General features: G+C 34.6%; 1 protein-coding gene across 1 annotated transcript in view; it reads right to left on the bottom strand.

Moving 5' to 3' along the window:
- Positions 1–10,940, bottom strand: part of LOC103779898 (retinal dehydrogenase 1) — a 27,745-nt gene that overhangs the window by 15,483 nt on the left and 1,322 nt on the right. The window contains exons 2-5 of the mRNA XM_008947542.1: positions 8,818–8,924; positions 4,903–5,043; positions 2,724–2,853; positions 1,594–1,655 (exon numbers count right to left, since the gene is read on the bottom strand). Of these exons, the coding sequence (XP_008945790.1) occupies positions 1,594–1,655; positions 2,724–2,853; positions 4,903–4,977 (267 nt within the window). The 5' untranslated portion in view covers positions 4,978–5,043; positions 8,818–8,924. The remainder of the gene's footprint in view (positions 1–1,593; positions 1,656–2,723; positions 2,854–4,902; positions 5,044–8,817; positions 8,925–10,940) is intronic.

Here is a 10,940-nt window from a genome sequence, read left to right as displayed (position 1 = left end):
AGGAAGAGGGACAATGGGGCTGGGGGAGAAATGGCTTTCCACCTTGAGAATATTTCTAATAGTTTTGGAAGCATTGAGCTCATGACCCTCAGTATAAAAGATGCAGTGTGTCTCATCTCTATGGAAGGTGGGGGAAGAGGCAGTTAACAGTTACCTATTATGCCAGAAAGACTTAGAGGAGTATACATACTTTATCTCTCCCCTTACCATATTTCAGTCTCATCCATCTGCACCCCCCAAAAAAAAAAAAAACAACAAAAAAAAAAACCACAAAAAAAAAAAAACCACACACAAAAAAAAAACCACAAAAAAAGGGAAGGATTCCAGGGTTTTCTGGATTTTCATCATTAAAGTAGAACTGTGTGATTCTAAGAAAAATGGAAATTATGAGCTCGGTGAATTTTTCACAGTGTTCATATAGACTTCAAAATTTTTGATTTCCATGAAAACCTCCAACTTGGTTGGTTTACATTTCAGTGGAGAGAAAATAAAAGTATAATCAGAAGTCTTCAAACATTTCGTAAGGCAAGCCAATTTTTATACTGACTTCTTACACTTCCATGATGTAATTTTATTTAGAAGTGGCCACATATAGTGTTTCTAGTTTCTTAGCATATTTTGACTCTGAGTGCTTTACTTGAGATATGTTGTGCCTGATTCCAAGAGAAGCTAAACTAGCAGATTCACAAACTCTCCTACAGTCTGGATCCAAATGTATTCCAGTGATGTTCTCTAAATCAATGTGGTGGTCTGAAAAGATGGCAAATCTGCAAGCTCAACTGAAAGACATCAGGAATATGTGTGGGAATTGTACATTTAAGCGAACCTGATAGACAAGCTGACTACATCAGAATCTGGTAAGGTGTTGAGCAGGCCAGATCAGTCTGCTCACACCTACCATGAGCAAAGAGGTGAGTGGATTAGGGCTGTTAAGGGCTTGAAACCACTTTCACAACAACCAGTTGAAGCCGTGTAGACATCACATGTAAGTTTAAAGTTTGAGTTTGTCAACATTTTGGATGTTTGGACTCAGGAAGGTCTTTTGAACCTTCACGTAAAATAAGTGACTTCAAAATTGGAAGGTTAGGCACTCCAAACAGGAGCCAGGGAACATATGGCTCAATATCACTCTGCTTACTGGACACATTCTTTGTGTTGTTATTGGTACCAGTCTTAGTCATAAATAATGATCCAACTGTCTGGATGCTGAACAGAGCAGAACAGATATGCCAGGTCCAAAATATCTTATTGCTTATAGGCTGTATATATTACCCTCTCCTGTTTGTTTATTTCTAATTCTGTCACCTTCCACAAAACACAGTTTTGTCTTTCAAACTAATCCATCAATCAATCTTTTGAGATTTATTTTCTTTTCATTAACAGGTAGGAGAAAGACAAGACTGGGACTGGATTGACTCATCAAAAACTGCATGTTGCAGAATTTGATGAGTACTTAGGATAGTCTCTGTCTTTCAGGGCCTGAAGGTTTCTGATTCGTAATTCTTGACAAATACACTTGCATAGGCAAAATTTCAAAGGCATTTCCATTTGTAACAGGAACATTTGTGTTTTATATAAATAGGTCTGACTTACGGGAATAATTTGGCCACACACACCAATAGGCTCATGCCTTGTAAATGTAAAAAAGTTTCCATCTAAGAAAAGAAGAAATAAATTAGACATTCAGACAAAACATTTGTGAGAAACAGTTAAATCAGAAGGAAGATAAAGTTGGATACCAAACTTAGCTGGATACATTTTTACTTATACATTATATTTTCAAAATCTTAGCTATGCAAAAATCCAACCGTATAGTACATCTGGATTTAATATCTACATTCTTCATAGCTCCAAAGTTTGAATCTGCAAATCTGACTGACTTTTTGCAGTGAAACTCCTGCTTCTCAATATGGTATGCACAGCACACCAGTGAGCAGTCTTCATTTCTTTTTTCTTTTATCACCTTTTTTTTTTTCTGAAAGTGTTCTTTTAAAAGCTACTGGCAATCCTAGGTACATATCAGACATTTTTTAATATTAGAACTTAGCTTAAATCAAATCCATTAAGTATAAAATTCTCTTTGATTCAAATAAACATGTGTTCCATTAAGCCTAGTATAAAGATCTATGTGATGCAAAAAAGTTGGATGTATTTATCACTCTAGCTTTCCTTAATTCCTTCTTTATTACCGTTCTTTTCTTTGTCCTTCTGCAAGAAGGCAGCTAGAAACAATGTTTTCACAGAGTTTCTTAATGGGAGAGAGAATGGAATAAAATTTCAGCAAAATAAATGAATGTTTCTTCACTGTTATATCTTAATACTCTTCCTAATAAATTATCTAATAACAAATGAATATTACTTTTTGTGCTAATCTTAGCTTTAATAAGCCAATACCTGGTTTCCTTTAATGTACCATACTGTACTGCATAAACTATACATTGCTATGCAAAAGTAGCCTACCAGACCTCTTAGATGTACATAGAGGCTAAAATCTTTTGGCCAATAAACAATACTTACTAGTGGTGTGTAGAATGAGAAATAAATGTGAATAAATGCATTTAATCTTTAAAATTAGCACTATGGTAAATAAACTATATTAAGAGCCATCTAAAATAATTTCCATTTGAGATTTTTTTGTGTTCCATAACTTTTAGAAAAAGGCATTTTTTTTACAGAGCACTTTAGCTTCAGTTCTGTGCTTTTGTTATCTCAAAACTACTCACCCATTGGAACAGTACGCCCATGGATTTTATCAGCCCAGCCCGCACAGTAGCGTAATGTTTTGATACAGGCACCTAAATCCATCAGATAGGCAGCGGAAAACAGTTTCCCACCATCAATGGCTTCCATTGTCTGCAGACATCAATTACAAAGTTAATAGCAAATAGTGATAATGGTTCTCATGCTTGCTTGTACTTTGTCATTTAGCTTTGATGCTTGATGGCTTTCTGCAACAAGGAACTGAATAAATTTGATGTGCCCTTACCATTCTAGGTAATATATCTAGCAGTGTATTTTTCTGTTTGGACATGGGAGAAAATTTTTCCCTGGCCTCAAATTTGTGAACTCTATAGCTGTGAACATCACAGCAGACTTAAACCTAAGAAACTAAATTTTTAGTGGATCTGGAGCTTCAGGAGAGGCATCTTATTATTATATGAAAGGGAGTAAGTTTCATCTTGGCCAGGTGAACAAAAATGCCTTTGCGATGATCTTTAGGCATCTATTTTGACCTCTAGTGTTTACAAAGCAATTTGCTATTCTGTTGTACAAGTTCTGCAGTTTGGATAAGATATGAGTAGAAAAAAAAATCTCTTTTCATTTTGATGGTCTGAAAATTGCTTAATTCAAACACACCTTATCTAAAAGAGGAGTTGCTAAGTGAGTAAGGTGTAAGAAATAAAAACAAATTCAGTAAAATAGAAACTTGGGAGGGGCCCTAGAGCAAAGCAGTACTTTCATATCATGAAAACGACAAATTGGAATGAAAACGAACCTTTCAGTTTTCCTGTGGAAAAAAGATTATTTTCCACCTTTGCACGTATAATGCCTCAGGCTGTAAATGCTAATTTATCTAGAATTTAACTGACAAGGGGGGGGATATTTTTCCTATTAAAAATGTAACTCTTAAAATTTTGTCTCTCTCAACTCCAATAAATCTAGCATTGTTAAGTACACAAGTTCTAGCCACCTGTTTTCTCCTAAGGAGGTAGATGATTACCAGTCCCTATCAAGGTGACAAGATTCATTTAGAGAAATAACTTGGTTGAAGAAGAGTGTAAATTTGACATTTGTAGATTTTAGAGTTCAAGGAAATAACCTCAGTTTCTCTGAATTGTCTTTCTTTCTTTTTTTTTTTTTTAAAGTCTGTTCGGGACACATACAAGTGTCTTCCGATACTACAGCTCCAGGGACAATAGAAGGGCAATAGATTTTTTTTCAGTTTTTACATATTTTGAAGGATTAATTTTTCTGAATTTACCCATGGTGTGGTTTGTAGCTAATGGCTGAATATTTAAAATTGTGACTAAATCAGTCTGAGTGGTAGTCCTGAATGTTGTGCACTCTTCCTGCCCTCTTAAATTTTTTGACATTGTTAGCAGAAAACCAGGGTTCATCTTTGGGACAGTGTGAACAATTATCCTGTCTAAATGTTAATTCTAGAAGGTGCTTGAAATAATTCTAATAACAGCATCATATGTAGGGTTTAAAACAAGACAAAGGCACACTACACTTTATCATATATATATGGTGCATTTCTATTTGAAATATTCTTTCCTGCCTTAGAGGACAATCAGTAGGTGGTGGTGCTACAGCTTATGTGTCTGCTGTAAAGACTTGAAAAATGGCCAACATATAGATGGTAAAGACAGGACATCGTTGCCTGCTCCCCATCTTCTTCCTACTAATAATTAATTGTTGCCTTTGGTTCTGATTAAGCCTTTTCACTCATTGCCAGCTGCAAGCTGGAGTTAATGAAGGACAAGTGACAACAAAATATATAGCCATGAATTAAAAATTTCTGCCAGTTCTGACTTGTATTTCCTGTAAGCACTGAGACAGGCTTTGAGTTTAGGATTCAGTCCTTGGTTTAGACAAGCTTTAAGCATGTGGTCTTTTTTAGTGTGTTCTGAAGAATTAAAAATTGAAACTCCATTGATTGTAGGTGGTTTAAGTATCACCTGAAAGCTAATCAAACATTGAAGTATACTGTGGATGTGGGTGTTAACAGACTGGAGTGCAAGGCAGTTTAATGAGGTCCATTTGCAATACAGATGAAAAACGTATTGAGACGGTCTGGCTTTCTACAGATTTAGCATTTTATGCTTGCTTATGTTGTTCTTTAAAAACCAGGATATAGACATTTTCTCCCCTGTCTTTTTGTGCACATATCATACTCACAGCTAAAATCAGTCGATCTCGTTCAACTAAGTCAGCTAGTTTATTCAAGAGCCTTCCTCGCTCTGAAGCATCCATTGTACGCCAGGGTGACCCAAGCTCAAAAGCTTTTCTAGCAGCTTCAACAGCCTTGTCTACATCTGCCTGTGGGGAAAACAAATTTTTGTAATCAATATTCCATTCTGTCATCAGTTCTGTTGGTTGTTAACCAAGCAAGGTGATTTGCAAGATCAGTAAGAATCACCAGCCCAAATCTATTCAGAATTATTATAATCTTTTTTAAAGACATGAGTTATTTTCTTTCAAACAATTCTGTTATCATTTCAACAATGTGAATATGTATGAAAAACAGATGAGTTTCCAAAGCTTCTAAAATAAAACCATATTAAGGACCTTTATTTTTAAAATTTAGATTTTCAAACCCTCTACTGTCTAGTGTCTGTAAGTGGGGATACACCCATCAATCACACTGCTGATGCAATTTAATCTCTTTTATGTCAAAAGAGATACACAAATCTCTGAGATAAATATTTAAGTACTCAATATTACCTGGAAGTATCTGGTGGTGTGATGAAGACAAGGTTAGAAAAATTTCTTCCTTAGAAAGTTCCATAAAATGAGCATAAATCTATTGTTGAGGAAGATAAATCAATGTATTTGTTTTTGGAAGTTTGAACGAATATTTTTATTTAAAATAATTTTAGCAACTGACTAACCTACTAGATTTAAAATGCTAAGCCTAAATATTCTGAAGTCTAAGTATTAGACTTTGCGTTAAGCAGGCTAATTCATCAGTCCATAATGTTTTTAATATTTATAATTTGGTTTTTGCTATAGCAGGAAAATCTACAATGAATTATATTAAACTCTTTCCTGTCTAAGTATCTTCCAGCATATAACAAAGCCAGTTAAAAATCTCTTGAAAAAAGGTTTTGGTATTTTGCATTTTGGACTCCACAACTGTTGAAAAATTTGTCTCAGGAAAACAGTGCCATAAAAAAGAAGCTTATTCTAGATAAAAACAAATTTAAAGGGAAAAAAAAAGGAGGAATCTATACATGACATATTTCCCTGAACAATTTTCATGCTTTGTTTAAAGGATTTTTTTCAAACTTTTCTTTTGTACTGGTGGTTGTTAAAGTCTCCTCTGGGGAAATCATTGTCATGGCTGACTAAGTCAGCAAAGTTAACTAAGTCAACACTGAAGTCAGTAGTTCTAAATGTGAACCTGCTCCTGAATCTTTAACTGATGTTGGTAGCCAACAAGTAATTTTATGAGTTGGGAGTGGGGTGGGTACGTGGCTTGCAAAGCTCAGCACAGACCTGCTAGACGGGAGGCCTACAAAGCTTTCCAAAGTTCTTTCCAGGAAATTTAGGTCAAGATAGGAAGGAGCTCCACAAATATTTACTATGCTACAATTGCTATAGAGTAATACTGACGAGGTATCTACATCAGGTAGCTGAAATCCAGCAGATTAAAAAGAATTGCTGTTCTTCAGAATCTGTCAGAATGTCATCAATTACCTCATCATTTATCTGTGACCCAGAAAAAGTCATTCAATTAATATTTAATTAATTCTGTTTTGTTTTCATGTCTTTCTATCAAAAATATTCTACAGCTTTGCAATATGACTTGGGGGTATACCTTAGCCTTTACTGGAGAAGAACAAGGGGAAAACAGAAGTTGTGTTTACGTGAATGATATAAAGTAAAACTAAATACAGTGCCATGTGTTCTTTCTACTACAAATGCAGAAATAATTAAACCCAAGAAAAATTATATAAATCTAACATAGGGCTGTGAAGGAAAAGTAAGAATAAAAGATACGTTCTTCAACTGTAGGAAATTTAATTTTGTACATAAATCTAAACCATGAGTATAAAGACTGATAGCTCCTTTCAGAGCCAGCTTAGAGTTTTTACAGAAGTACATTTACTTTACATCCCACTAACCACTTGTTGAGCTGCTTTATTATTACTGGGAGCCTTTAGGATTAGTGAATGTAGCTTGAAAGAGCCATCAAATGGAAAGAAAAACAGTTCCCACCCACATATGTGTCTGTGCTTTGTAATCTCAACTTTTTTTTTTTTTAAAATACCGCTGCAAGGCAGCATACAACCCTTTGTGAACCCTATTGTACCTACAAATTAAATTCCTAAAATCTCTTGGCTCATTATCTAAAGACTAGGCTCTAGAATATTAGGTTCACAATGACTGTGTAATTTACTAGATTTGTACATTTCACTTGGCAATGTAGTTAATAGCAGTTGTCATTACACATTAGTTTGCAAAATTATTGGAGAGAAAGCAAACCTGTTTGTCGAACACTATTATCTCTTTATTTAATGAGTTGTTAGATCCCTTGTAAGGAATGAAAGCTACAAAAAATCTGAATTGTAAGTCAACAGTTTCAGGTCGTGAGTCCTTTAGTTTTAGGATGATCAAATATCAGGCCAACCTGGTTTGTAATGTAATTTGGTTTTTAAACACTAGAACAGAGTAGAGGTCATTTTATATCAAAAGCATAAAAAGTTCTAGTGGGATACCACTGAGAAGTTTACAGCATGCTTACAGAATTCTTTGAGGACAAAAAGCCTGAAATAATCTCAGTGACTCTGAGCACTACATACAGGTAACTGGGACTAAAGAAAAGAACAAGGCATTTATAAAACTCATGATTAGATATGTAGAATTATTAAAAGCCATGTTCATGTAGACTTTCTCAGACATCTAAACAAAAAGTTTCAAAAGTGTTTTCACTATGCCCTTCTTAATAATGTGTGGTTGTTATTGCTTATGCGCTAGACAGCATATGAGTGAAAGTTTATTAGAGGATTTATGATGATATTACAGAACAGAGTAAGATTCAGCTATATTGAATGAACAGGGTTTCTGTGTATGTCTCAAGAGCATTTAATTTCAGAGTGACTCTTTGTATATTAAAATATTCTGAAAATACAAGCAGAAAATTTTTGGAGTCACAATCAACAGTTTTTGTAACCCTGTGGACTGGAAATAAAATATTCACTTCTCATACTTACTTTCTCAGACTTTATAACAAAAATTTATTTTGTCATTGGTTTTAAAATGATTTAAGCAATATTGTCTGTTCTGTTTAAAAAACTGCACCTCTCCCTGCACCCAACTGATAACTTACTTTTAAACTACATGGAAGCACAAGGCAAATCCTTTTTAGCAGAAAAATACATAATTATAACAAAAACCCAGAACTGCTTGTTTGAGAGCTTAGATATTCCATATGTCTTTGTTTAAATAGCATGTTTGTAATTTCCCACTAAGAAAACTCATAAGTATTAAAAATGCTTGTTTACAGGTGTCAGCAATCTTTCTAGCTCTCTGCTCAAACTCACGAATTCAACATGTTGTATGGAAACAAGTTTTGGTGGAATTAGTGTCTATTTGGCAGGTTACTTTCAGCTTCAGAGTCTTTTTAGGACCAAGTTCTAATACATTTTTCACAAAATCAAACTTTTGAAAGGTTTAGTACTGAGAAGACAAATTTATAGCTAAAAATTCTGATGACAGTGATCATCTTTGCACAGTCTGTGTGAGAAAATAATCAGTATTTGTCCATTTCATGTTACCTATAAGGAAAAGCCTTGTGTCAATGAGCAATGATCAGATTACATCACTGTATAAGGAAGAAGGAAAAAATAACAAAAAACCTTGATCAAATTATGTTACTGATCACAGTTGATTTGAGTCACTGTTGATTTATAAAAAAACCATGAAGGCATAGTAAAAAAGCTAAGAATTATATTTGCAGAATAAGGTACACAGAATGAAGTAGGTACATCTCTGAGGTTTACATGAATACAGATGGACAGTTGTGTTCCTGATTTTAAGACACAAAATTGAATTTAAACCTAGGGTTAAAGCAAGAAAGAAAAATCCTACCTTGTCACCTTCTTCAACCTCACAGATTTTCTCTTCATTTGCAGGGTTGAAAACTGCAAATTTTTTACCACTGACTGAATCATGCCACTCGTTGTTTATGAATATCTGTGGATGAAGAAACAGTGCAGCAATATTACTAACATATATAGTTGCTGTCTGTTATCTGTTCTAATGAATAAATCTGTCTTTCATATCTGAGAGTTGCCTGATTGATGGATACCTGAATTAATAACGGAATAGAGGTTTCTACATTATTCTGGAGAGATGAATAAACATATATGCACTTAACCAGAAACAGCTTTTTCAAATTAATTTCCTTTGGAGAGCCAAAATTTCTCTCTCTGTGTGATATTTTATTTTTGTTTCATGTTAAAAAAAAGATATTGTTGAAAACGGATCTTTCTTTTCTCATACTGAAGTCTGTGATGTATAAGTGAGATACAGCCCTAACTGACCTACCTAAAACTACCTGGGTTTTCTGTGCTCACAGGAGAAGTAACAATGGAGGACCTTTCTTGGGTTTGGCATGTACAGTATGTGCGGTGTCTTGGAGAATGCTTTTCTGTTTAGCTTTGATTTCATTTGTCTTCACTCTTCTGCCAAAAACCAAAATCCCAACAAAAAATAACCACTGGAGTGTTTTTCTGAAATTAAAGTCAAGAATAAAAATTCCACTACAGTGTGCTGAAAAACAAAGAAAGAAACACTTAAACAGAGGAAATATACCTCTGTATTTTCATGTTACAGGAGAAAAGTAATTGGGGATAAAAGGGGAGCTTTTTTTTTTTTTTTTTTTTTTTTTTTTTTATTTTTTTTTTTTATTTTCTCCAAAATGCTTTGGCTTCGTGAATGGAATTTGCTTCCTTTAATATGATCCTAATCAAGATTTAAAAGCCGAAATGTAATGCTTTTAAACTTTTACAGAAAAAAAAAAAAAGCAGAATTTCCTCCATTAAATAAAAAGAATCAAGAGGAAAGGTCTGATGTATTCAGCAGAAGTACAGTTAGCAACCTCAGAGAAAGCCTAGACTATCCTTGGTGTTGGTGCAACTCAGAGACACTCTTAAAAACACACTCAGCAGCATACACTGGGAAAAAAGTGTTCTATCATATATAATTGTTGCATTTGAAAGAGGATGAATTAGTTTACTGATGAAACCACAAACACCTAATTGCTATTTTTCTCCCTGTCTTAATCTTACAATAAAAAGACTAGCCTTCCAGACTGAACCAGCACATACCAAAATGTTTACAGTCGCCAAGTTAAAGTGTCCAAGAGCTTACAATGAGGGGAATTTAAAGGTTGGCCTATGGGCAGAAGATGGCTGTGATCCTCAACTACACATATGACCCTATACAACTCAAAAGGTCCTAGATGAAAATATATGTGAAACATTGGCACTTCTGATCATAGTTTTCAAAGCTCGTTCCTGCTCCCTGCTTTGGAGAGACTATTTGGAGGATCTCAATGGGAACATTTTCACATCACCATGATATTTCCCTGGGGTTATACTATTGTTGCCAGAAGTGGGGTTGTGCTATATTACTATAACCCTGCACTTCAGCATGTGAATATAATGATACAAACATACAACAAAGATGGGTTTTGATAGTGTATATGCCCCCATTGCTCAGCAGGATTACAGATGATGGTCATGTATAGCCAGGGTGTAGGGAGGAGCTCTTTTCTTTCCCTTGCCTACCTGAAAGTTGCTCTGCAAAATGGGAATTTAAGCCTCCCTGGTTTTGGTCTTCAGCAGATGATGCAATTCCTGCTTTTGGAGGGTGAATCTACTAGCTTTGTATGACTTCAAGCCTCGACAAGATGATCCTTGAGCACAAAACTCACCATATCTGCTTTACTTTTACTGTTCATTTTGTTGTCTGTTTAGTATGTCTCTTTCTCTGTCAAGCTCTAGTATCTTAATTTCAGTTATGTTATATATATGCCTTACAACAAGGTCCAAACTGGATCTCAGGACTGAGCAGTTCTGCATGTCTTTATGTTTTTGGTTACTGAGTGTTAATAAGACTGTTGATAAAATCTGTAGAAATCAGGTGCTTTTCCATTAAAACAAACAAAATAAACCACTGAAATTGTTTCTGATAAATTAATAATTTTC

Source organism: Merops nubicus, unplaced genomic scaffold, assembly GCF_000691845.1.
Source record: "Merops nubicus isolate BGI_N331 unplaced genomic scaffold, ASM69184v1 scaffold45519, whole genome shotgun sequence".
In the NCBI taxonomy this organism is placed as follows: domain Eukaryota; kingdom Metazoa; phylum Chordata; class Aves; order Coraciiformes; family Meropidae; genus Merops; species Merops nubicus.
This window is presented reverse-complemented; position numbering and strand designations above follow the sequence as displayed.